The sequence below is a fragment of the Culex pipiens genome, chromosome 2 (assembly GCF_016801865.2).
Source record: "Culex pipiens pallens isolate TS chromosome 2, TS_CPP_V2, whole genome shotgun sequence".
In the NCBI taxonomy this organism is placed as follows: domain Eukaryota; kingdom Metazoa; phylum Arthropoda; class Insecta; order Diptera; family Culicidae; genus Culex; species Culex pipiens.
The window spans coordinates 189,864,702-189,891,803 of record NC_068938.1 but is presented as its reverse complement, the minus strand read 5'-3'; the positions used below and the strand labels follow the sequence as shown (position 1 = coordinate 189,891,803).

General features: G+C 35.5%; 4 protein-coding genes across 9 annotated transcripts in view; 3 read left to right on the top strand and 1 right to left on the bottom strand.

Moving 5' to 3' along the window:
* The window catches only part of LOC120422940 (protein CBFA2T2), a 164,114-nt gene extending 160,104 nt beyond the window's left edge, over positions 1-4,010 (top strand). For 3 of the 5 annotated variants that reach the window (XM_039586521.2, XM_039586520.2, XM_039586518.2), the window contains 2 exons: positions 15-122; positions 3,044-4,010. In XM_039586521.2, coding sequence (XP_039442455.1) covers positions 15-122; positions 3,044-3,226 — 291 coding nt within the window. In that variant the 3' untranslated portion in view covers positions 3,227-4,010. The remainder of the gene's footprint in view (positions 1-14; positions 123-3,043) is intronic. The other 2 variants (XR_008212035.1, XR_005606188.2) reach the window with 2 other exon arrangements.
* A 2,856-nt stretch (positions 4,011-6,866) lies between these two features.
* LOC120422931 (uncharacterized) overlaps positions 6,867-27,102 on the top strand; it is a 114,752-nt gene continuing 94,516 nt past the window's right edge. The window contains exon 1 of the mRNA XM_039586510.2: positions 6,867-6,871. The gene's annotated coding sequence lies outside the window, so the exon portion shown is untranslated. The remainder of the gene's footprint in view (positions 6,872-27,102) is intronic.
* Positions 7,794-8,912, top strand: LOC120422942 (6-phosphogluconolactonase). The gene is made up of 3 exons (XM_039586524.2): positions 7,794-8,033; positions 8,086-8,585; positions 8,646-8,912. The coding sequence occupies exons 1-3, from the start codon at positions 7,910-7,912 to the stop codon at positions 8,778-8,780; spliced, it is 759 nt and encodes a 252-aa protein (XP_039442458.1). The 5' UTR covers positions 7,794-7,909; the 3' UTR covers positions 8,781-8,912.
* LOC120422941 (sodium-dependent nutrient amino acid transporter 1) lies at positions 9,125-22,566 on the bottom strand. Of its 2 annotated transcripts, none has more exons than XM_039586522.2 (7): positions 22,047-22,566; positions 17,651-17,927; positions 13,797-13,912; positions 13,091-13,716; positions 9,515-9,791; positions 9,363-9,457; positions 9,125-9,296 (listed from the first exon to the last, which is right to left on the bottom strand). In XM_039586522.2, the coding sequence occupies exons 1-7, from the start codon at positions 22,504-22,506 to the stop codon at positions 9,204-9,206; spliced, it is 1,944 nt and encodes a 647-aa protein (XP_039442456.1). In that variant the 5' UTR covers positions 22,507-22,566; the 3' UTR covers positions 9,125-9,203. The 2 variants fall into 2 exon arrangements, with proteins under 2 accessions (XP_039442456.1, XP_039442457.1); XM_039586523.2 differs by lacking the exon at positions 17,651-17,927 and adding an exon at positions 17,260-17,479 and having other exon boundaries at positions 22,047-22,563.

Genomic DNA, 27,102 nt, shown 5'->3' with positions numbered 1-27,102 from the left:
TTTTGGTTTTGCAGGCTTGCTGGAACTGTGGCCGTAAGGCGAACGAAACCTGCTCCGGATGCAACCTGGCGCGGTACTGTGGGTCCTTTTGTCAGCACAAGGACTGGGATCAGCACCATCAGGTAGGTGGAATCGAACTTTAACATTTTAATGAAATTTTAAGTGCAATCAGCTGAACACAATTTAAAATGCATTTTCCTGCGTTTATAATAAACAAGCTTTTCCCGGCAAACTTTGTCCTGCCCTTTTTAAGTTTCCTGACGTTTTTAACTTTTCTGCTTATTCAGCCTCCTGTGATTAGAATTTGATTTTAGGAAACATTTCCCATACAATCTGCAGATTTTCCGGAATCGGTTCCAGAGTGGCCAAAGTGTCAGCTAATTAGAGTAAAAACCTTCCTTGGGCTTATACGAACCCAACGCAACAAAGAGCGCTCCGATCCGACTTTCCGTTATCAACTGATGCGCGTTCGAACAGATTCGGAGTGAAAAGTGATTTTTTTTTGTGTGCCTTTTGTTTCGCATTTTTTTTTTTTTTTTTTTTAGTTTTATTATAGAGACTTTACACCATTGTGCATTCATCTCTTCAAGGTGGATAGTGAAAGAGGAAAGATTACAGAGTTTAAAATCACTTCAATAATTATTACCATGCCTTTTTTCTAACGATTTCTGTCTATGTTTCAAATATTTAGCGGAATATTTAAAGAGTGAATTATCAAGTTCTTCAAGTTTATCTTCGTCCTCTTCTTCCAGGGATTTTGAAGTTATCTCACAACACTTTTTCTTATAATATTTTGCCTTTATGACATCTTCATCTTCTTCATCTGTTGTTTCTTCTTCAGCCATCTCTCTTTGGAGTTGACAAAAATCCAGAACCACACTGTTTTTGTCTACGGTGCACATTTTAAAAAAAGCGGCGACGCGCACACAAACTGCGGACTGGCGTTGAGAATGCGACTTGTAAGGTCGGCGGTTACTTTGCAACTGGTTTCGCATTTTTGTCGTGAATTGTGTGCTGCGAGGAGAGAATTTCCCTCTGAAAATGCAGCGTCATCAGTGCATAATTGGCAAAGGAAGCGCGTGGTCGTAAAAAAAATATTCGGAGTGAAAAGTGTTTTTTTTTTGTGATTTTCAAAGACCTTCCTATATCATCGTTGATCGGAAGGCACGGCGTCGGGTGGATTGTGTTTAAAATTTTCGAATAAGGTTTTATTTTTTTGCGGTGAAAAAGCCATTTCTATATAATGATCGAGTTAATAGTGGAGCAAAATAACTGTGTGTGAGTGATTTTGTGTGTTAACCAGAAAGACCTTCCCATAGCATCGTTGCTCGGAATGCTCGGGTCTGTTATAAAAGTCCTCCTCATAGTGTCGGCAAAAAATTAAAATATTGAAATAACAAGCCATAGTTTCAACATTTGCATGGAAAAAGTGTATTTAAATGAATTTTACCTTAGTTCAGTTGTTTTGCTATCATTAGTTTTCAAACAAAGTGAGATTTGACGAAAACAAAAATTTTAGCGAAATAAAAACTTTTTGCGATATTAAACATCGAAAATTAAAAAAAAATTAAATGATTTTGAAATTATCCAAAACATGCAAAAAATGATTCTAAAAGCAGGAGAACGCATTTAAAATTGATTACAGCTGATTGCACTTAAATTTCCATTGAAATTTTGAAGTTTTTAAGAAAAAAGATTGCCCCCTGATTTTTCGGGCCAACTTTGAAGGGGGTGGGGGGGGGGACAAAAACTTAAAATAAAATTTGTAATAGCCTAATTGGGCCTTAACATTTTTTCAGAGTACAATGACCCTTTGTACGACCACAAAGGATTTAAAATTGATTTTTAAATTCAATTTATAAAGAAAAACTTCGCAGCCCTTCTTGACAGAAAGCATCCTACTTGACAATTTGTTCCAATGGGATCATAGTTGATCCGTCGTAAAATGTTGTCTTTATTTTTTTTGCGTCACAAATGAAAAAAGTGGTCATAAATGGTCATATTGACCCTCAATTTTGAATCGATGATAAATATCTTGAAAACCATATTTATTTTCAATGTTAAAAATTAAAATTTGTGTAGGGCTTAAATCATACTAATTCTTTATAAACAAAGCTCGGAACAACAATGTCAAAAAAGGCAAATAGGGTCCTAAAGCCCTATGTAAATTTGTATGTACAACGGTACAAAAACACGATGAAAAACCATTTCTGATCACTTTTTTTCATTTTAATGCAAAAAAAAAATTGACAAGACAACATTTTTTCGATTGTTCAACTATGGTTCCTTTGGAACGAGCTGTCAAGAAGGACCTTTTCTGTCAAGGGTCCTCCTTGCGAAGTTCCTTTTTGAAAATTTTGAAAAAGGGTCATTGTACTCAGAAAAATAAGCTTTATCGTTGTGAACAATAATATCACAAATTTAAGCCTAATTTTAAGACCCCAATGTAGAGAATTTTCTCAGCTCTTCGAATACTTACTTACACGGATGGAAACTATTTTTGAAAAAATAAAAAAAAGACGATTTTTTTGACAAATGGCTACAAAACCACTTTTCGATTTAAAATAACAAAAGACACATTTTTTTTAAAATATCATGACTTGGTCAATATCGGTTTATCTAAATTGAGTATTCTTATTAAAAGAAATTATCTTGAAAAAAAATAGTATTTTTTAGAAGATTGTAACTGTTTTTTTTTTCATAATAGTCCTACCGATAACCTACAACTTTGCTGAAGACACCAAATCGATCAGATAATCCCTTCTCGAGGGTTTGGAATATTATCGTAGCACTTTTCTATGGACAGCCCTCAAACTTGTTTGGTGACTTGTATGAAGAAACTAACAATGCAAAATGGTTTATTTGAATACTTTTTTTCACATGTTTTAGGGGAACTTTGAATGCTATTTTCTCCGAAAATTCAAAATCCGTCGCATCCGTACTGTTTTACAAGAGATTATATTATAATTATAAGTTTAAAAGTAATGCCAATATTTAAAAAAAAATCAATATAAATAATTTTCCCTCCTCTCCTATTCCCCAGGTCTGCGGCACTTCCCGCGCGGAGAACGCCTTCCAGAAGCACGCGGCCAGCGCCCGGGCCGCCCTCGTCTCGTCCCGTTCCACCACCCCGCAGCTGTCGCAGTCGCAGGTCGGCAACGGCAACGGCACCGGGCCCGGCGGCGCTACCGGTACAAACGGAACTTCGGTCGGCGGCCCAAAATGACGGACTAAACCGATGAAACCTAAGAAGAAGTATCTATGCTAGTCAAATTAATCATACCACACAGAATACGCGAAGGAACCGCCGCGACGAAGTACGGGAAGTGAGGTTATAAAAACATCCTACTAATTTTAGTTTAACTACATTCGTAAGGACTTTTTAGGGGCCTGCTGGAAGGCGGCGCTTAGTTGATCGTTTCTCCTAGCAGCTAAAGTCACCGGATTAGTACCGGGGTTGGCTTCGGGTCCTGATTTGAATCTGTTGGTGTAGAAATAGGAGCAAGTGCAATAACGGTTTTTCTTTTCAAAAGCTAATCTCAACCAACAATTGATCAAAGACTAGTTGAGCGAGTCAGCTGGCAGAAAGAGAGCTAATTCAAGCTGAAAAATACGTAGATGTGAAGTTTAAGCAAACATACGACACTAATTCTAATAGCATTGTTAGTCACTTCAAGTTTTTCCCCCCTCCGGAGCACAAAATCCTCAATCCATCGTTGTTCTTCTCCTTACTTTAATGCCAGTCACAACACATGCAGAAATAACCAATAGCCAAGAATTACTCAGCCAGTCAGTAGCGGATTTAGTTTAACAAGACACGTACAGCATCAACCAAGAATAGAACTAGAAACTAAACTCTTACGAGAGAGGCTCAAAACTCCAAAGAGTCTGTCAATGATGATTACCAACCTAACCGAATTTTGTACACACACACACACACACACACAAACACACCCACACATGACCTACGTTTTAGCCCTAGTTGATATACGGCAAGTTGTTGATTAATTTATTGAGAAACCTTCTCTTTGTTTTAGTTGTAGAAATAATCTGTAAAAAAGAAAACTCTCTCTTCTTGAAGACACACGCAGTCTGTCGCATTTCTCAAAAAGTGATTAGATCACGCAAATCTCTCCCCCCAAAAATCCCAAAACACAAAAGTATTCGAAAATCTTAGCGCATTAGAAAAGGATAAAAAAAACGCACTTAAATTCAATGCACCACACAACCGTTGGAAGGTATTTTGTAAATATATTTCTTCACTCTAAGCGAGCCCACAATAGAAACTTTCTTCCCCCGCCCACCCCCTCGAAGTTAGATTGTGCTGCACACCTTTTCCATCGGAAGAAAATAGAAATAAAAAACCATTCACATTCACAGTAACATACACACGACGAAGACGCGCTAGCATACAATTTGATCCTAAAGTGATTGCAAAAACCGGCGGAGAAAATGTGTTCGTCAATGCGCGGAAACATGGAAAATAAAAGTCTCATTTGTTTGTAAAATGAAGAAAAGCGTGTTTGATTTGTTTTGCCATTGAAAGAAACTCGACATCTCAACCCAAAACCAAAGTTATTTTTTGTCATTTTGGTCATTTTGGTCATTTTGGTCATTTTGGTAATTTTGGTAATTTTGGTCATTTTGGTCATTTTGGTCATTTTGGTCATTTTGGTCATTTTGGTCATTTTGGTCATTTTGGTCATTTTGGTCATTTTGGTCATTTTGGTCATTTTGGTCATTTTGGTCATTTTGGTCATTTTGGTCATTTTGGTCATTTTGGTCATTTTGGTCATGTTGGTCATTTTGGTCATTTTGGTCATTTTGGTCATTTTGGTCATTTTGGTCATTTTGGTCATTTTGGTCATTTTGGTCATTTTGGTCATTTTGGTCATTTTGGTCATTTTGGTCATTTTGGTCATTTTGGTCATGTTGGTCATTTTGGTCATTTTGGTCATTTTGGTCATTTTGGTCATTTTGGTCATTTTGGTCATTTTGGTCATTTTGGTCATTTTGGTCATTTTGGTCATTTTGGTCATTTTGGTCATTTTGGTCATTTTGGTCATTTTGGTCATTTTGGTCATTTTGGTCATTTTGGTCATTTTGGTCATTTTGGTCATTTTGGTCATTTTGGTCATTTTGGTCATTTTGGTCATTTTGGTCATTTTGGTCATTTTGGTCATTTTGGTCATTTTGGTCATTTTGGTCATTTTGGTCATTTTGGTCATTTTGGTCATTTTGGTCATTTTGGTCATTTTGGTCATTTTAGTCATTTTAGTCATTTTGGTCATTTTGGTCATTTTGGTCATTTTGGTCATTTTGGTCATTTTGGTCATTTCGGTCACTTTGGTCACTTCGGTCACTTTGGTCATTTTGGTCATTTTAGTCATTTTGGTCATTTTGGTCATTTTGGTCATTTTGGTCATTTTGGTAATTTCGGTCATTTTGATCATTTTGGTCATTTTGGTCATTTTGGTCATTTTGGTCATTTTGGTAATTTCGGTCATTTTGGTCATTTTGGTCATTTTGGTCATTTTGGTCATTTTGGTCATTTTGGTCATTTTGGTCATTTTGGTCATTTTGGTCATTTTGGTCATTTTGGTCATTTTGGTCATTTTGGTCATTTTGGTCATTTTGGTCATTTTGGTCATTTTGGTCATTTTGGTCATTTTGGTCATTTTGGTCATTTTGGTCATTTTGGTCATTTTGGTCATTTTGGTCATTTTGGTAATTTTGATCATTTTTATCATTTTGGTCATTTTGGTCATTTTGGTCATTTCGGTCATTTTGGTCATTTTGGTCATTTTGGTCATTTTGGTCATTTTGGTCATTTTGGTCATTTTGGTCATTTTGGTCATTTTGGTCATTTTGGTCATTTTGGTCATTTTGGTCATTTTGGTCATTTTGGTCATTTGGTCATTTTGGTCATTTTGGTCATTTTTGTCATTTTGGTCATTTTGGTCATTTTGGTCATTTTGGTCATTTTGGTCATTTTGGTCATTTCGGTCATTTTGGTCATTTTGGTCATTTTGGTCATTTTGGTCATTTTGGTCATTTTGGTCATTTTGATCATTATGGTCATTTTGGTCATTTTGGTCATTTTGGTCATTTTGGTCATTTTGGTCATTTTGATCATTTTGGTCATTTTGGTCATTTTGATCATTTTGGTCATTTTGGTCATTTTATATTTTTTATATTTTTTGTATTTTTGTATTTTTGTATTTAGAAAATAAAAGTCTCGTTTGTTTGAAAAATGAAGAAAAGTTTGTTCGACTTGTTTTGTCATTGAAAGAAACCAAAACCAAAAAAGTTCAACTTTCAGCATTCATTTCAGTGCTTAAAAGTAGAACTATTGCATTTGTTTTGAAAAATGTTACTTTTCGATTCTGTTATTTTTGGTAGAGAAAAGCAGGATGTTTCGTCATTTGAGAATGACAGGAAAAATAATAGTTTCATGACGAAATGGCATATATTGTGTTACCAAGTTTATGCACAATTGGGTCCTTAAATGAAGCTTAGATTGGTGATATTATTGTTTACAGCGATAAAGCTTATTTTTCTGAGTACAATGACCCTTTGTACGACCACAAAGAGTTTAAAATGGATTTTTAAATGAATTATGAAAAATTTACCTCGCGGTCCTTCTTGACAGAAAAGCTCCTACTTGACTGCTCGTTCCAAGGGGACCATAGTTGATCCATCAAAAAAATGTTGTCTTGTCAAAAAAAAAAAAAAAAATGTCGCATTAAAATGAAAAAAGTGATCAGAAATGGTTTTTAATCGTGTTTTTTACCGTTGTACATATAAATTGACATAGGGCTTTAGTACCCAATTCAACATTATTGAGCATTCGATTATGTGCATCAATCTGGAAAGAAATATAAAAAAATTCAAAAGGAAAATCTTGCTGTCATGATCGATTTTTTAAACCTAAAAAAAATTCGGTCAATTTATTACAATAGCAAATTATCATTTCAGCCTATTTCATAATAATTTTAAAACTGAAAGAATCAGCAATTAAATAAAAAATCTCGTGGAAGCAATCATTGAAATTTAACATCATAATGCTGGTAAATTTGTGAGGGCGCCAAATTGATGCTTCGCCAAAGGCGCCGTAGACCCAAAACCAAAACCAAAAAGGAATTAAATTGAAGGAATTGAAAATATAAAGAAAATGCTCATGCCCTGATTCCTGGGTCAATAAATTGTTCCCCGCAATTTGCCAAATTCCGTTTTTTATTGCATTTTCACAAGGGGCAGGACAGTCTCAAAAATATATTTTTGTTCAGCGATGCCTTCAAATATATTAACTCGTATTCAATCTCCTACGCAACAAACGCAACTTGTGTGCAATCTCCGTTTCTCACCAACCCTACTTTCGCCAGTCCATTCCTTGCTGTCACATTTTGTTTATAAAACACGCAATGCATCACACGAACAAACACGACTCGCGTCAGTTGTGTGCACAGCTTTGCTTATTGCCGAATAAATGAAACGTGTCCAAAGGCTCCGTCGGTTTCTTCTCCGCGCAGCTCGAAAATCAAACCAAAAAATATTTTGTCAACAAAAATCTGCATGAAAACCTTAGGGGTTTGCAAAACAACAACGAAAAACTGCATGAAATCTGCCTAACTGCTTGAAAATCAACAGTTTTTCATCACAGCTACTCGAAATCCTTGATGTTTTGTTTCAGAAACATTAGTTTTTAGGCTGGCGCGGAGAAGAACAAGATGCCCCGTCGCCGGCGAGATGGCCATTTTTCTTTGAATCGACAATACATTATTCGCTGCTGACATCATTCATCGTTCGTTATTCAGTTGACCGGTCGGTCGTCGTCGCCTGCTTCGCTCTCTTCCAAAACAAATTTATTCCAAACTTTGTGCATTTTCCGTACGAATTTCCGCCCAAAATGTCCGCACCGTTGGATTTCTACCAGGTCGGGGACGCCGTCTGTGACGAGCTGCTGGGCCTGCTGGAAAAGTTCGCCAACGAAACGCTGGCCAAGCAGGACACCTTCCGGCTGGGCGTTTCAGGTAATGCTTGTTTTTTTAGTGCTGTTTGTAATCTAAATCTATCTTCCGACAGGTGGCTCCGTGGCCACCATTCTGGCCGAGGGAATGCACGACCTTCGGTCGGACTTTAGCAAGTGGCAGATCTTTTTCTGCGACGAGCGGATCGTTCCGGAGGACGACAAAGAGTCCACCTATGGAGTGTACAAGCGCGACCTGTTGGACAACTATCCCAAGTTTCCGAAAACGGCGTTCTACCCGGTGAACTGCAAGCTGAGTGCCACCGATGCTGCCGTCGACTACGAGAAGACCATCCGGAAGGCCTTCGGTCAGAAGGAGGGTTCCACGGAAGTGCCTTCGTTTGACTTGCTGATTTTGGGAATTGGTCCCGATGGTCATACGGCGTCGCTCTTTCCGGAGCATCCACTGCTCGAGGAGAAGACGGTGCTGATTGCGCCGATTGAGAACTCGCCGAAACCCCCGCCAAAGCGAGTTACGATGACCTACCCGTTGATCAACAGCGCCAAGGTTTGCCTGTTTGGAGCGCAGGGAGCGGGGAAGGCTCAGATCTTGAAGGTTTGCTATTTGATTTTCTCTCATACAATCAAAATCCTTAAATTTAACTTCTTTTTTCAGCGAATCCTGGTTGACAACGACCAGTCCCTGCCGGTGGCACGGGTCAATCCCACCAAGGGACGCCTTATCTTTGTGGCCTGCGACGAGGCCGCTTCCCTGATCGAAGGCAATCCCTCCCGCGAGGCGAAACCTTGAACGAAGAATCAGTGCCTTGAATGACCACCAAGTGGAGCCTTTTACATTCTGAAGTTTTGGATTTATTTTTGTGGTATCTCACTCTGTTTTATTAAAGGTGGAAATAAAATTGTTCACTTATGTTACACTTTATTAAAATGCAATAAATTAAAACTCGTTAAAAGGTATCACAATTCACTCGTACACTTAATACTTGTTAGTTTTTGTTTTAGTTACTAACTTTAGTAGCACTTATGGGCAAATAGTTGTTTCTTCCTCCCTCGTCCTTCCTCTTCCTTTTTTAATAGCTTCGTTGAGATTTGTCTGTCCAAACTGTGTTTGTGTTTAATTTCTAGGAATGCCAATTGTCTTTTTATTGTATAAAGTTTCTGGCAGCGGAATATTGCACCGGTTTGTTGGTTGGAACATGTGAAGATCGATCGATCACTCCTGATGGATGAACTTTTTGTACTCTTGGTTGAGGGTGGGATCGATCGGACCCCAGTTCCGGGTTGGTCGGAAGGCGTTCATCACTTTCTGTTGAAAGAAATAGTTTTGTGTTAAAATTCTGATTCTGATGAAGAAAAAAACAATAGTAATTACCTCTGAAAGCGTTTTTCCTTCCTGTTTGTAAATTGCGTAGATGCCCCAGATTGGCAGCTGAAGTAAGCCAAGTGCAGCTATGCACCAACCAAGATCTGAAAAAATATACTTATTAGTTTCTTTAAAAAATCAAGCTCAACAATATAACTTACCATAAGCAATCGTCGGGTACACGTAACCTTGATACGTCAACGGTTGCAGCGTCACCAGATTGTAGATCAAAATCGCAGTCATCAGCAGTGGCGTAACCCAGCGCCAGCAAAGTCGCCAGTAAAGGTTGGGCCGATGGCCGAGCATAAACTCCACATCCTTGCAGAGCCGATCCACGCCGTAGATCCAGCCGATCGCAATTAGCTCGGCGATGGCCAGCACCAGCGCAATGAAGGAAGCGCCAAAGTGATCCACCAGCGTCAGGATGTACTGACCACCCTGTTTGATGCAAGGAAAAAGGTTTAATTAAAATTAGAATTTATTTCAAATTTCTCCTCTAAATGCCTAAAATGACATAATTTGCAAACAGTAGATTCCATACCCAAATTTTTTAGATTTCTAACTTTTTTTTTTAAATTGCTCCAAAAACCATGCTGAAGGCATCTTGAAAACTAAACACAATATTAAATAGTGCAAATAATTTTAAAGATACATCTAAGTATAACCTTGGAGTATTTAAAAAAAAAATGTTAACCCTATTACTCAATGGCTTTTTTAGTATCTGAAATTAGCATTTAGAGTGTTGAAAAAAGTTTGCAAGTTACTCGTGAGCACAAATCGAACGCGAAGCAAAACTGCTCTGATCCACTCCTACCGTTTGTCAGTTCCGCACCAAGCGCTACTGAATATTCTCTTTTTTCTCTCCCTCTTTTTCAAGCAGGTAGTACAACGAATGACTCAGAGAGACCGATTGCGCTATTAGGTTTTACAGCGTGACGTCACAAGCGCACACGCACACACGTTTTCACTGAGACACACGTGCAAAAAATGTAAACAGTGCAGCCAAGCTGTCAAATTTCTAATCTAAAAATCGAGTCGGCGTAAAACCTAATGTTGCTCAAAGCTGACGCAAAGTAGTCTGCGATCGGCTTTGTTTTGATCATATAATAAATTGCTTAAAATCAATGTTATCAAAAACATTTTGAAATTTTGTTGATATCGCAACATCAAAGACACATTTGCCAGCAATTTCCTCCACGTCAAATTTTAATTACTGCAAACTCTGGTAGTGCAGGCCAAAAGAGCGCCGCGCTGGCAGGTATTTTACTAGATTCACGAAGTACCTACCTATTTGTTACGCTGTGTGAAGCGATTGACCAAACAGCTGGCAGCTAGCGAGTCGCGTTCGCTCGTGAATGGTTGCGTGCTCCAGTCGGCAAAGATTCGTTCGTTGACCCTTGTTTGCAGTCATTTAAGGCATATTGATGAGAAATCCGATAAATATTTTAATGTTTCTATTAATTTTTCTTTTTCAAAGAAATATCAAAATAAACCAAGGTTTGCGTACAATTTAATTCCTTTTTTATTTTTGATCAAATGTTTTCTAAGTTTTTACAAATCAACTTTTCTATGATTATTTTTTATTTGGATGCCACTTTGTCTATGCATTCCATATGTCAAATAAAGAAATTTTGCATTATTGGTGTTTCCATACAAGTCTCCATACCATTTTGAGGGTCAAACAAAATGGGCATGTTAATGTTCAAAAATCTGTATCTTGAGAAAAACTTAACGGATTTTTAGATCGTGTCTTCTGCAATGGTGTAGGTTATGATTAAAAATTTTGGTTTAAAAATAAGGAAAACATACCGTATTTTTATTTCCAAAATACTTATTTTTTCATTTTTATAATTTTGGATATTGTTTAGGGGATTCAAAAAAGTATCTTTTGTGCTAGAATTTAGGATGATTCAAAATCTAGTTCTGGAGATATGAATTTTTGAAAACAAAAATGTTATTTTCAAAATCCAAAATACGGTTAAACAAAATTTTAAAAACCATTTTAGAAGCACATCTTAAAACGAATGAAGAGTTCGCTATTTTCAAGTTGTAGGCATTTTTAGTGATATTTTTTAATTAATGTTGAATTTTTGTGAAAAGCGTATTTTTTTAGTGTTGTCCAATTAAACCTCATTTTTCAACCCACGGCAAAAACTTGAAAAATATTTGCAACGGCCTTTTTTTGAACATAATGTTTAATTCTGGAGTTTTTTTTGAAAAGGTCCAATACACCAAATTTCCAGTTTTTGCTTTTTGGGTGTTTTTGAAACCACCTTGAGTTAGGGGTATTAAAAAACACCCAAAAAGCAAACACTGAAAATTTGGTTTATTGGACCTTTTCAAAAAACTCTCCAGAATTTTATAATGTTCAAATCATGTGTAACGTTTTGAAAGGGCTAAACACTTATGTTGGACTTATCAGCTAGATTTTTAAATTTTAAAAAATTTTCGTGGAAAGAAGCAAAAATTTTTACAGAAGATTTTTTTAATATTGAAAATTAAACCAATAGTTTCCGAGATATCGATGCCTCTGTGCTCTCTTATGCTAGCTTGATAGGAAACCAGCAAGCTTAGTACAAGAGAGCACAGAGGCATTTATATCTTGAGATAAAAAATGAGGACTTTTTAAATGACACTAAGAAACACTTATTTTCAACAAAATTTTAATTTTTAGAGTTTGTATTTTAGCAACCAGCATTCTAATAAAGTACAAATAAATATTTTTTCTTTTTTAAATTTCATAGATTTTTAGACTTGATATAAAATGTCTTTTTTTTTCTCATGGGTAATTTCAATGATTTTCAAGAATTATTGTGTGTTAGTTCAAAAATTTTATTTCTAATAAAAAATACTTAAAATTTAAAAAAAACTTAAAATTATTTAAATGATTTCTTCTGATCAAAATCGTGGTAAAACACATATGAAAATAACAATTGTATTAAAAATAGTATTCGTTTTGAAATAAAAGTTCAAACTGAACACTGATAACACAGCTCCCATTTCTTGAATTCAGAATCTCAAAATTTCCAAACAATAACAGCTCGAGCTTCTAGTTTAAATGCTATGGAATCATTTCAAGAAACTGCTATTTTTTGAAATTAATTCCAAAATAAAGAAGTGTAATTGTTTAATTTATAAAAACTGTTTTCCAGACATCTGTTCAAATCGCAAGTAAACGTCGTCTTTCTTCGTTGAGTCATGGCCGAGAAACAGCTAGCTAATTCATAATATCGTTTTAACTGATTTGGATCGTTGGATTTTAGTGTATGATGAAATTTTTAATTATTTATTATCAAAATCATTTTGGTAGGTATTTTCATGGTTTGAAATATTCAGTCAAAAATTCTTTGCGTTCAAATTATTTTATTTTCATTTGAAAAATAGATTTTTAAATAAAAACTCTCTGATAGCAGCAAAATATTGGTAATCTCATGTTCAAAAACTGATAAGAATTCGATGTTATTTAGATGTCTATAATCTTATATTTCAAAACAAATATTACAAAAGTCTTCAAAATTATCCTTAACAATAGAATGATTTGTTCAAATCAGTTAATCCTTCGAGTAATATTTAAATAGCATTAACAAAAATTGCCGTAGCCATTCCCCCTCGAGGCACAATAAAATCCTTGCAGTTGATAGCCTTCGTTAAAATAATAGATTCAACATAAAAATATTACATAAAAATCATGTTTTACTTAATATTTTAATTTTGTAGAAAACATTAAAGTTTCTTACCGGCGTCACGTAGATACACCCCAGCGCAACTCCACAAATCGCAATCACCGTAGCCGCCTGCCAGTTCTTCACCTTCGGGAACTGATCCCTGATGACGGTCATCACACACGAAGTCATGGCCACGTTACTCCCGATCCCCAGCACAAACAACATCAGGAAAAACAGCACCGAAAACGCCTGCGGAACCACGTCAAACTTGGCGATCGCCTCCGGATACGAGATGAACGCCAACCCCGCTCCCGGCTTCACCACCGAACCAACGTCGTCACTTCCGACCACGTGCGCCAGGTGGCCCAGAATCCCAAAGATGGTACACCCGGCCAGCAGCGAGGTAAAGGTGTCGATCGTCGTCACGATCGTCGCGTCCCGGTGGACATTGTGGCGGAACTTGTTGTACGACGAGTACATGATGATGTTGCCGAAGCAGATCGAGAGGGAGAAGAAGCACTGCGTGACGGCGGCGTACCAGACTTTCGGATCCAGAATCTTGTCCCACTGGGGCTTCAGGAAGTATATGATACCGTTGATGGCCCCCGGCAGGGTACAGGCACGAACCAGCAGGATCGTGATGACCAGGTACGGGAACAGGGCTAGGAAGTAGGAGGCCTTGCCGGCACTTTTTACACCTGAAAGAAAGAAGCACATTGTGATAAGAGTGCTGTGATGCAGTGGGAAAACATCGTAAACTGCGGTTGAGCTGAATTACCTCTGATAAGAACGAGGAGCACGATGGACCATGACAGGCAGAGGAACAGGGTTAGCTGCCAGTCTGGGAGGCCGATGCCGTCGTCGATGTTGTCGAGCTCCTTGAGGACGACCCGTCTGAGGGGAGAAGTGTAAATGGGAATGATTTGATAGTTGTAATAAATTTTAAACAAAAAAAAACCTAAAAACAAACAAAACCATAAACCATCACCCAAAAATATAAAAGAATAAAAAAATACTTTCTTTTAAGTTTTTGAAATATAACGTTGTATTTGCATGACTTCGAGAAAATATTTATAGTTCTTTACTTGTCAAATGAGAGTTACTTTCTTTAAATTTCCTCATTTTTTAATAATATTGTCAGGTTTTAATGATAGTTTATTTTTTTCACTGAATTTATCAGAAAAAAGTCTATTCACTAAAAAAATATTTAAAAATATGTGTACTGGTCAATGCTTGAAAAGAGATCTACCACTTAACGGGACTGCTCGATATTCGATAAAACTTTCTGTCAGCGATCATTTCCCAAAACGATATTTGATCGCTGACACACAACGCCTATCATGACCGTCATTTCTTGGCGACGGTCGATGAACGTTAACACGAAGACGAAACGAACGAAAAATGAGCACCACTCAAGCAGCCGCCCGAACGAGACAATGTGCTCTTTCTCTTTCTCTCGTTTTTGTCTCTCTCTTCCTAGTGTATGCTGCGTGGTGACAGAAATCATATGATTGCTATCATTGGAGAGATGATCGGAATCTCGGTAGAATGTCAAACGACCGCTCTCTAAGCGATTTTTCTCCTGGAGGGAAGTCAATGATTGTGTGAGTAACTTTGCGTAGCACTCATTCCTTTGTGTGTGAAACGAACGAAAGTAGAATGTTAAAATCAGGTTGTCGTGGTGAAGATGATTGGAGTGTTCTGTCAGCTATCACAAACAAAGTCGAAATTTCGCAAGCCCTGGTACTGGTCTTTAACCCTTTCAAGCCTGAATTTTCAAAAAAATATTTTTTTATTTTATTTTTGGGTCATATATGACCCATCAGGCCTGAAAGTGTTTAAAAAGAAAGTAATATTAATGATGACCTATTTTTCTTTAATTTCATTTCAAAATTATGGGAATATCTATTGAAGTTACGCCATTGTGAAAATCCTTAATCATGTTTTAATAATATTAAATATTTTGTATTGGAACAATAAGCAAATTTTATGGAATATCCGTTTCAAACTGAAGATTCGAAATAAAATGAAAATGTTAAAATGATTTGTTTTTTTTCTTAATTGTTATCGTTTCAAGACATTTTATTTTAATATGTTAATATTAGAAGTAATTTTCTGTGTGTCATTTGGAACTATTTTTCAAATGTTCATGTTTTCATGAAACTTTCTGGATATTTTCCGTATGCCCAAAGAAGTAATTCCGCATCATCGGTTTGATAAAATCAATTTCCATACAAATTTGGCAGCTGGAAATACAATAGGCATGTGAAAATTATTAAATCTCTTTATTTTGAAGGATTTTTTTGATCGATTTGGTGTTTCCGGCCAAGTTGATAAGTATTCATGAGTATCTTTTGCTGATTATTTAAATTAAAATACATTTTTTTACCCTATTTTCAGAAAATTCCTAAATGGGCAAAAAATCTTTGACCAAGTAATAATTTTGGGCAAAATAGTGATTTTTGAAAAAAATTCAAAAAAAAATTTTCATTTCAAATCTTAAATAATGAAAAAAATTATAAAACATAATTTTGATAAAGTGTTTTTCATTTTTTGAAAAAAGTGCCATTTTTCCAATATTTGAAAAAATAATTTTTAAAGTTGAGAATATTTCCTGCACAGCAAATAAAGTAGTAATCCAGCTGCGTGTAAAAGGCCTGGGTGTAAAATAAATGTTGCATTATTTTATGAAATTCTATGTAATATTACACCCTGAAATATGTAGCCCATCAGTATGGGAAACCTACTTGACCGAAATGTCAAGCTCATATATGCGTTTATCCTTTCAATTCTTCATCGGTCTGATGGCCGAGCGGGCTAAGGCGCCAGCCCTTACTGTTGGTGCTGGGTTTGAATCCCGTCGGTTGCAACTTTTTTTTTGTGAGTAGAAAAATTGTACATGCAGTGTGTAATATTAAGTGTTTATTTTGACGAAGGTGATGTGCATGCTTTTGCATGCGATTTTACCATCGGATTTTTTGCTGTGTGCATTTTGCTTTTTTGAACATAGTTGAAAAGAGGTTGCTGAGATAAGGCCATACAAGATACCAAAAAAAGAAAAAAAAGATGTTCTCGCTGTTGCTTTTTTAGCCCTTGTTTTTTTTATCTTCGATTTCTCGGGAATTATGGTCCAATTTTCAACTAAAAATAATGAAACACTCGTGAAATTTTCTGATCCTTATAAAAAAAGCAAGATTAACCCTAACATATCAAAAGGGACAAAATAATTAATAAGTTAGTTCCCGAGATATCGGTGATCAAAAAACAAGGGCTAATTGGATAACACTGAGAAAATCACATTTATCCTGTTTTTTTTTAATCTTTACATGACCACATCTCAGCAACCAAAGGCCTTAAGTTTGAAATAGCAAAATGTAAGAAATTTTCTCAGCTTTTCAAAGACATTTTTTTCTAAAATGGGCAAATAAGGGCATTTTTTATTGAAAAAAATGTTACTTATTTCACTAAATTACTTTTTAATAGCAAATTTGAATTTCTTTAAAAAATTAAGCCATTTTTTGTATAATTTTTCTGACATTTTTTTTTCATGAATCGTTTCATTTATTTAAATATGCGTTGACCTTTGACCAGGTTTAATGTTGTTTTGATATTTAGATAATGAGTGATTATTTGATTTAGCTTTTTCAAAATCAGATTCCAGATTTTCTCCGATTTTCAGATAATTAGCAATGTTTGACAGTCTGAAACTTACAACAACTGATTGGTTTTCAGGAAAAAATATTTTATTTTAAAAATTGTTTCACCTTTTCTGGGGCAACATTTGAAAAGGCCGCATAAAATCATTAAAAAAAGCTAATTTTTATACTTGATTTTTTTTGCGTAGGGACATGCAATATGCAAATATTGAATTTTGAATTAAATAAAATCTTTACTAAATTGATATCATTTTAATAAATTCATGTATGAATAAATTCAATTATTTGATGTAAATTGACAGATTTTCAAATGGAATGAAATATTTAAAACAACAGTTGCACTGGAAATAAATATTTTACAATTTTATTGAAATGTATTGAAATGGAATTGTATTCACAAACATCTAATTTTTAATACAAAAATCGCTTTTTATGTTATTATTTAAATTTTAGGTGAATTACTTTTTTCATGTTAAACTTTGATTTACAAAACACACAGACTTTACATGACAATCAATAACATATAGAAAACCAACACAAATTCACCACAAACATTGACACTAAACCGCTTCACCCCAAACTTACTTATAGTACAGTTCCGAACTGCTCATTTGTTCAACGGTCCCATTGGCCGCGTACTGCCGGGCCGTGGCCGGCACACATCCGGTGCCCCATTCCGGCTGGCAGTGAGCCCATGGCAGGGGACTCTTGAACGAGTCCCACATGTACCGCCCGATGAGGGCCATCAACGACGAGTAGTACGTGATTAGTACGCAGATCATGTACAGTTCCCCGTAGCCAATACCTGGGGGAGTTTTGGTTCCGGATTTGCGTTGATAAGGATTAGTAAGAGTGCACATAAATCGTAAGTGACTTAAATTAGTTACCAGATTAGATACCGAATTAAGAGGAAAGAACCACCAAGAGAACCACCGCCAGAGAATTAAACCAAAACACCTCACTCCAAAAATCTTACCTATAGTACAACTCGGCCGAGGAACTCATCACGGCGGACGTCGCATTTGAGGCGCTCAGCGCCGCGGCCGTAATCGTGGAGTTCAAAGCATCACCGCCGGCAGCGGAGGAACCAGCTCCGCCCGATGGGATGCAGAACCCGGCCCACCGTTCGTCGCAGGTGGCCCACGGAAGGATCTTTTGAAACGACTCAAACAGATACTTGAGCGTGGTGGCCATCAGCGAGGCGTAGTACGTGGACACGATCGCGATCGAGAGGACCTGGCCGTAACCGATGCCTTCAAGGGGGTTTAATTGAGTTGTTGGTGGGCAGGGAGAAGGGTAGATTTTTTTTCGGGGAAACGGAGAATTTTTGGAAAATTTACAAAATGTACAGTTGCGGGAATTTAAATAGAACTATTTTGAAATATTATCTGAAATTTACATTTCTACAACACGCAATAAACTCGATTTTTAAATTAAATTCGTTGCAAAGAAAGATTATCCTCAGTTCTATTTTTGTATATATCACAGATTAGTCTTTTCAAATGTTTCTTAACAAATTAAACTATCTAATTGCATATTGCAATTTCCAAAAAGTCTGTTTCATATTTCTATAGTTTGTCACTCTTTAGTCAGGATCGTGTTTGAAATAAAAGGTTAATGAAAATCTTAAGAAATACCGGTCCGATTTTATTTCAAATAAAATGTTGATAGATAAAGATGGAAAATGCAGTACTGAACTGAAAAATTGAGTTGAATTTTTCTGTGAATTAAAAGTTTCTGCAATTCATATTAGACTAAATTTAAAGTTCTTTTTATATTATTTTTTCTGAGCTACTTAAAGGTGATATTCATGAAGATTCCCCCTATTTATAACATTCAAAGATATGAACCAAAACAAAATAACTGCAAAATTTATATTGTTTTCTACGGCTTTGATATGTTTTTCTGACTTTGGCATACGGCATTTCTTTGTAAAACTGTTTAAAGTTCTACAAAGAAATACCTTATGTTTTGCAAAGTTACAAAAAATATCAGAACCATTTAAAAAAACAATATTGTACTGTATTTTTTTTTCGTTTTTTGCCTTTCTTACAAAAGAAAGGTTTAAGGTTTGCTTTTGGAAAAACGCCTTTCTCAGAAATCTTAAAAAATTCGTGCACGGCGAAGAATCGTCCCAGAAAAAAAATCCTAATACTAAATTGAAGGTTTTGATGCGCTCTTTCGATTGAATTTTGGCCCGAAACCCGGAACTCAAAGTCTGATTTTTTAGAGCTCCTTTTCTGAAATACTTGAGCGATGTCTATATCCGCTCTTAAAATTTGTGTCTTCCATCATTGGAAAACCGCTCGTAAAACCCACAATTTTTAAATTTTAGATTTGTAGCCGTGGGGTCGGAGACGAACATTTTATTTTTCGATTCACAATTTTCGACCAGTAAATGTGGTCAAAGCCATTTTTAGAGGTATTTTTTAGACTATTTTACAGATATCACTATCAAATTAAAAGAATTCAGTTTCAAACAAAAAGCCATTCGAAAACATGCGCCTTAAACTGCTTGGGCCCAAAATTTGAACCTTTTCCAAAATTTATTTCCAGAGTTATAGCCATTTTAGTGTTTTACGTCTTATTTCTACCCTTTTTTGTCCTATTAAATTTTTCGTTTTATACTGAATCATATACTGAACATCAAATTCGAAGTCCTGGCTCGTTCTCGCTCGAAAGATCGACAAGTCGTAAAGCCGAAGCATAAACTCCAGCACATTTCCGCTTGCGCTTTTTACGCTGCGCGTGAAAGTGTTCTTTCTGGCTTATCATAATAGATCGACAAAGTGCAATATCGATACATATTTTTTAAGTTAATCATAGACTAACATTAAAGACTGAGTACCCTTTATTTTTTTTCTAATAATGTCAATTCAATATGTTTTTCTTAATTAAATATAATTATCTTGTGACCCATAATGTACCTCTGAAATTAAAAAAAATGACATTCGAGGTTTAGCCTTAAAAGACTCCAAGCTTTAGGTTAAATTCTCACTTGGTGGTATTATTTTGTTTTTGAAAAATTAATTGCACCAATATATTTGTCGGAGTTTCATCATTTTGTAAGAAAGGCTCTATTTCACCTCTGTTGATATTAAATCGGGTTTTTATTTCAGTTTGGTTCAATCAAATCTTCTGATCTTATAAAAAAGATGGGAAAATTTTCATGAATATCATAATTCGGGTAAAAATTTACCCTTTGATTTGATATCTTTAAATCATGAAAGGAAGAGTAATTTCCTATTAAATTTAAATAATTTATTACTTTACATTACTTTTTTACTTTTATTGCTCAACAACCCTCAGGTTATAAGCTGGTAATTTTATAGTTCTCGTGAAAACCCATTCATTAAATCATACAAAAAAATGTAACTCTATGACGTTCATGATTATTCTAAAAATTTACTCTTCATTATGATATCTTCAAATCATTCAAATTTCATAAATTTCATGAATCTCTAGGAGTTTCACTACTCTCATTAATCAACATTTCTGGGAAATAATGCAATTTTGGGGAATGGTCCATTTTGGTGAATTTATTTCTGTAGATTGGGATTGAACTGTTAAAAACAAAAAAAAACATGAAAAAGGAAAAAAAAAATCACAGGATTATGATGCAAAGTTACACATTTTTCTGATTCACATTTTGTGCCAAAAAACAATTAACTGTCATTAGTCTTTTTAATGTTAATGCAATTTTACGAAAAAAAGTACATTACACATCGTTTTAATTATTTACTTTGTTTCAGATGTAAAATCATCAGGAACTGATTAAAACAACTACTCTCAGTGATTTGTCACGCTCAAAATTTAAATTTTCACTGCCAAAGCATATAATTTCACAAAACATTGTCAGTCTCTTAATATTTCCATAATAATTTAGAAATGTAAACAAGAGATTACTTTTTTAACAATTATGGGTAAAATCTAACGTATCATCAAATCTCTTAATAAACTGTTTTAGCAGTTACAGAAAAACGATGTTTCATTGAATAAAAAAAAATGATAATTTATTTGAAAGAATCTTAATTTTTATTAAAATGACATAAATAACTAACCATATCATGCTGGATTTATGCTCAAAAAAACAATCCAATTGCAGTGAAAGCTATTTTATTTTGGTCATGAAAGATACATTTTATTATTTAATTTTCCAAACTTGCTCAAAAAACTAAATGTTCTGTTTCAAGCTTAATTTACGTAAAATTTAATGCAATAAGCATCACTTAAGGCTTTACATATCATAACAGTAAGGCTGTCGTCAAACATTTGCAAAGCATAAATGAAATTTTAGAAAAAAAAATCTTCAAGCTAAAGGATTTATTTTCAATCTATGGCCCAAACTAAAAAATAAAAGCCTAAAGGTTTCTTTTGAAAGTATCAGCATGAAATTTTAAGAAATAATAATTCAAAATAAAATTAAGTTTAAAGAATGTTCATATACATCAAGCTACTTTCATATTTTATTTACAATAATTATAATTCACGGGATTTTACGTTAACCCTCTACTGCCCAATTTTTTTTAGATTTTTTTATTTTTCCCATGTTCAGGATGTCATTTGAGCAACTTTTGTTCTACGAAAAACTTTACTTCTCTTGTTTTATGTTTTTCTTGTTTTATTTTTAGTCTATTAATTTGCATTTATCTTGTTTAGTTTAAGTTTGTTTTTGGTAGTATTTGGCCTATCAATACATTTTGCCTATCTAATTTTTTCATGGTTTTACAGTCACTTTTCAATTGTTTGCTTGTTTTTTTCATATTTTCTGCTATAGAATGGCACCATTATTATTTAAATTGTAAAAAAATGCGTAGAGGCATAGTCTGGGACACTACAAAAATTACTGCATGCTTCTTTTTATAGGAAATGTTAGTAAAATTTATAGCCAAAGTTTAAGGGGTCATATTTGACATGACATTTTAAAAAACATTGGCAAAGTCACATAAAAAAAGACAAAATTCCAACCCTAATTTTTTTTAAAGCTTTTTAAAGATCAAAAATTGGTTGAAAAATTGAATTTTGCGGAATTTCACGGAAATCCGCGGAATCATAAAAAATCCCTAAACCTAAAAAACGTAAGCGCAGAGAACACATACATCATTTCGTTTGCTATTCTATTTTTACAAAATATTTCATATTAATAATATTATATTATAATCATATTAAAAACAGGTAAATTTACATCATCAACATTTCAACTCTTTGTTCATTTAACTTTTTTTTACTAGGAGTTCGTCTTTTCAAAGCTGTAATTTAACGTCAACCAACTTAAGGTGCACGAAGGAATGTTATGCTGATCCCCTAAAATGTCAATTTGAGAAAATATTGTTTTAACCCTAACAAAACCCTCATATCCCCTTTTCAATTACCTCTCAACGCCGGCACGCAATCGTACACCTTGACGCTTCCCCTGCTCGAAAACTGCCCGATGATCATCTCCATGTAGTACACGGGCTTGCCCACCAGCAGCAGCACGATAATGTACGGAATCACGAACGCTCCCCCTCCGTTTTCCAGCGCAATAAACGGAAACCGCCACACATTGCCGAGCCCTACGGACATCGCAATGCAGGACATCAGGAACTCGATACCCTTGCCCCACTGGTCACGCCCTGGGCTCCCTTCCGCAGACTCCCCGTCCGGTTCCGTCCCCCGCAGGTCCAACGTCGTGGTCGAGCTGTTGTTGGTCACCGAATCGGTGCCGCGGGAATTTCGTCGCTGCTTCGGACCGTCCACCATGACGCCATTCTCGATGACCGTGCTCCACCGGAACTGGCCCGGTATCGAGGGACTGTCCGCCTGGAAGCCGTTATTCTCGTGGCCTTGCATTGTTCGAACAGCTTCACCCTTTTCGAGCAATCCGGAGTTTCCTTTCACCAGCCGGCTGTGCGTCGACCTGCGTAATAACGAGAGAACGGAACGGAGCACGAGTTAGTACAAGTGTTACAATTCCAATTAGCTGGCTGGGAAGTTAAAACGTTTATGGCTGTGGAGGTTGATGGAATTACTTATAAGGAGTACAGCCTGTAATTAATGAGTGCTTCCCTCATGAGGTGTTACTTCCAATGCGATCGCATGGTTTGTAGTTTAGGCACCCCTGAACTACTAACTCATACGACGAACCGTCAATCTAGATTGCAACAAGTTCGGTAGCGTCAACAGCAGCTGTACGTACAGCTATCTGAGGAGTCGCTCCGGGGGCTACCGCATTCTGCCCCGTCATTATTTGCTCACGGATTCTGAGTGAGCGAGCTTTTTTTTGCTGTTCAGATTTATTCCGTAGACTTGATAGCTCGATGCTGTCGAGACCATACAACAGCTATACTCAAACAAGAGATCTTCGACAAAAAATCATGAAATATCATTGATACTGACAACCATGTCTGAGAACCTTGTTTGAGTGTACGTTCTACGTAGAAATGACGTAGCAAAGCGACCTGAACGACTACGTCAACGACGTTGCTGCAATGTCTACTTGTGCGTGCACTAAGAATAAATATCTGCAGCAAAAAAAGGTAATTTTTTGCAGCTTTTGGGCGACACGGGGGCCGGTTCGACGAGTTTTCGCTTTCGATTTGCAAGCTTGCTGAGGTGTGTCGGCACCGGACTTGAGGAGGTTCGGTGACGACCGGCGATGCCGGTTTCTTTCCTGCTGTTGGTTCAGCTTGCGAGTGCAGTGTAGTTGTTTTTATTTATTATTTTTTCAAGTTCAATGATGATCGAAGAACTTGAAGACAGCTGTTTTGCTGTTTGCTTCCTATAAAATGAGAAGGTGGTTGGTTATAGTGATATAAAATACATTGATAAATCAAGTCAAGTTTTCATGAATTAACTCTAATTCAATTAAGATTTATTACAGCTTAGAATTACAGTCCTGACTCTATTATCCGAAGTTAGCCAAAAGTTTGCATGGGACTTCGGGCATTCTAATCACGAACATGTTTTTTTTTTGTTTTATTTATATTTTATTACTTTTAATATTAAACTAAATTCTGCGACCTTATTTTAATCAAATGTGTATGGTTGATTGTCATAAAAAATAACAAATGCATTTGCTCAATATTTTAGTCGCGATCTTGCACAGTAAAAAATTGTGTAAATTTTGAAGGTGTAATTTTGGAAGGTTGAATATTACCTCTTTTATGATGTAATTTTACATCAATGGACTACCCACCGTCGAAAAATTTTCGACAGTTTGCTCCATAACAAATACATTGTAGAAAAAGCAAAAGCTGTTCGACGGTGGGTGCTCCATTTAGATTAAAAATGTAATGTCGCCAAAGATCTGACACGCATGCTGTTTCCTGAAGTCACCGTCAGAGGCGCTGTCAATATAGTTTACGTGTGGTTTTTGAAAAGGTCGTATGAAATAAATAAATGCATAATTATTTTTCCTGATTTTATTTTTTTGGTAAGTTTTCACTATCTTTTGCATATGTATTTGAGATAATTACAAGTATCACGTAAATATTCCCACATTTATTCAATCAAAATGTTACAAAGTTCTACCTTACCATACAAGCAATACATCACAATACGCTACACTAAAATTTAAATAGATTCAATTTCCTGGAAACAAAATAAATTACGTTTGATTCTTTCTTGGTTTGAAATGCATTGCGTTTTTAAGAAAACTTATAAAATTTCCGTCGAAAATGTTTTAAGCTATAGTTTTAATTGAACATCAAAGTGCTGGTATGCCGAAATTAGGTGCGCGATGGAATTTAATGCTGTTCAACTAGTTCAAATCTAAGATTAAATATAAATCTTTTTAAAGAAAAAAAAATAAACAAAAAACAGTTTTTATTTGTGTAAATTATAACTGATGCGCATACGACCTTTTCAAACGCCACGCGCCATAAAAATGGTCCGATCTAGGTTCGATTTTGACTTCATTGGCTTTATATGTGGATGACAGTCGTGACGTAGCCGTGCATTACACCAGAATAGTGGTAAAATTACACATTTCCTGAAGTAAAATTACGTATGTTTTTCTGACATAAAACACTTCCCAGATGTAATATTACCATGATCTTTTTTACTGTGTGTTTTTAAACATTCTAAATCATTTTAGCGCAGTTTAGGGGGCATAGTTGAGCTCGTCAATGAAAAATAAGACAGCGAAAAAAATATAAAAAAGACAGCGAAAAAAATATTTTTGATTAGTTTTACAAAAATTTGTAAATTTTATTGTAACTTTAATTTTTAATTTTTGGATAACTTGGTAAGTTTTATTCTTTACATGGGTTAGGAAGCCCTAATTTGGATGTTTTTTCAGCAAATCAACTAACTTTTTCGTATTAATAATTCAAACTCTTATTTTGAAGCGTTTGAACAATATTTCTTAAATAGAGAGTCCAATTAACTGGGGTTTAAAAATCTCGAATTTTAATGTTTGCTTATTTTTCTAAAAAGATTTCCATATTAAATTTTGAATAAATAGTGTTTCGATCAGACTATGACTGTGATCAAGGGAAGGGAATACAAGTGTTGGCTTATTTTTTTTCAAAAAATGGTAAATACATTATTTTTTCTATTTTCTATGATTTTTATTCTCAAAAATTCAGTTTTATTTGTTTTCTGATTATTTATGAAGGGAGGGAACATACACTTTGAGAAATATTTGAAATCGTCTCACATCAATAAATGAATAAAGAATGTAAAATTTTCACAAATCTAAGAAAGAGAAATGCAAATAAATCTTTTTAATACTTTTTTGTAAACTTTTGATGGTTACAAAAACCCAATGCATAATTCATGTAGCATCAAAATTCAAGAAATTGTCAAAATCAAATATAAAATCATCGTTTTCTCTGGAATTTTGAGTCGACATCAAATCGAGCGTACAATTTGACATAAAAGTCTCTCTGAACAGATTAAAAAGATCGTCACAAGATATTGAAAAACTGGATTTCGGATTCCGGATCAAATGATTCCTCATGACAAATTTTCACAAAATAATAATAAAGAATTTAGCCTTTCAAGTTTGGGTGGATAAAAACAATTATTTATAAATTTCATCATTAACTATCATCAAAATAACAAGAATTCAATTTGTTCCCCAATCTGTAGGAAGCAACACACAGTCCGATTAGAATCACACGCGAAGGAAGTTTGTTGTTTTTTCTCTACGTAGGAAACATGCATGCATGCATGCAGATAATCATACCATCAAATTCTGCAATTCTCGCGAACTTCGGAAGTAATTTTCTCACCGGCAATGCACTCGTGCCAGCCACGAACGTCACCAAGTCCGCATCGTAAAAGTGACAGAGCCGCACGCTAATTATAGTGCGGCCAACGGTAAATTACAAATTGAAGAACAATCATAGTCTGATGGTTGTGCTTTATGGTTCGAACGTGAACTCGCTGAAGGCTCTCTTGGAAGGGTGTGAAATGGTTTTCCTTTGACATTGGAAACCTATTTGTCTATGCCGATTGGTGCCCACTACTCTGAATAACTTCAATTGTAGATCGCTGTTCAGGTCATTACCAACGGGCTCAAAGCTTTTTACAATTGAAACGCATTCTCTGTATATACTGCTCCGGTTGTAGTTGCCGTGTTGCGTTGTAAGCTTTATGACGTGCTGGTATCAACAATATAATTTTAATACGTACCTTGCGTTATCTTTATTACCATGTTTTTTTATACGAACTAGGGTTGTTCTAAATATATATCTAGTAAATTCAATCCTAAAGCAATTTCCATAACTAGAAGAACAACCCACTTTTCAAATTTCTACGAATTTGAAGAACCACCCCAGGATTTCCCAAACAATACTAATGTCGATGCAAACCAGCTAAAATCACGCTGTTGAGCAGGTTGTGCCCGGAGACTTGAACGGCTTCTAGGAATTGTAGGCCAAACCCGGCAAACTCAGGTGGAATGCAGCTGATTAGTATGTTATAGTGCCGACTGTGTGGAACTGGCTGGTTCGCCGGCCGTTGCTGCTGCTGGTTAGTTACACTTGACATTGAAGGAGGCTAAATCAAGGCAATGTGTTGGGTTAGTCGATGGAACTGCAACTAATCTGAGGCCGGTGATCGGGCGTAAAGCGTGACGTCGTCAATGGTCGCCGGTTTTCTATGCTGGCTGGCGAAAGATTAATTAGATTTTAAGTGGTGACCGGGCGAAAAGCGCGGAAATTCTTTTATGATTAGTGCGATCAGGAAGGTTACTCGGGGACAATGAGGTAGACGATTCTTATATGACAGTAGGGTAAGTAATAACCCGGGCAGACGGTAATAACAAAATTCATGCCATTTCAATAACAAATACTGTTAAAATAACAGAAAGTGTTTTGGAATCTTCTTGAAAAATCTATTTTTGCATAACAGTTTAATAACAGTTTATGTTATCATAACAAAATTTGTTATTGGTCTGATATTGGTTGAAAGCCAAAACAACTTTGGAATAACATTTTT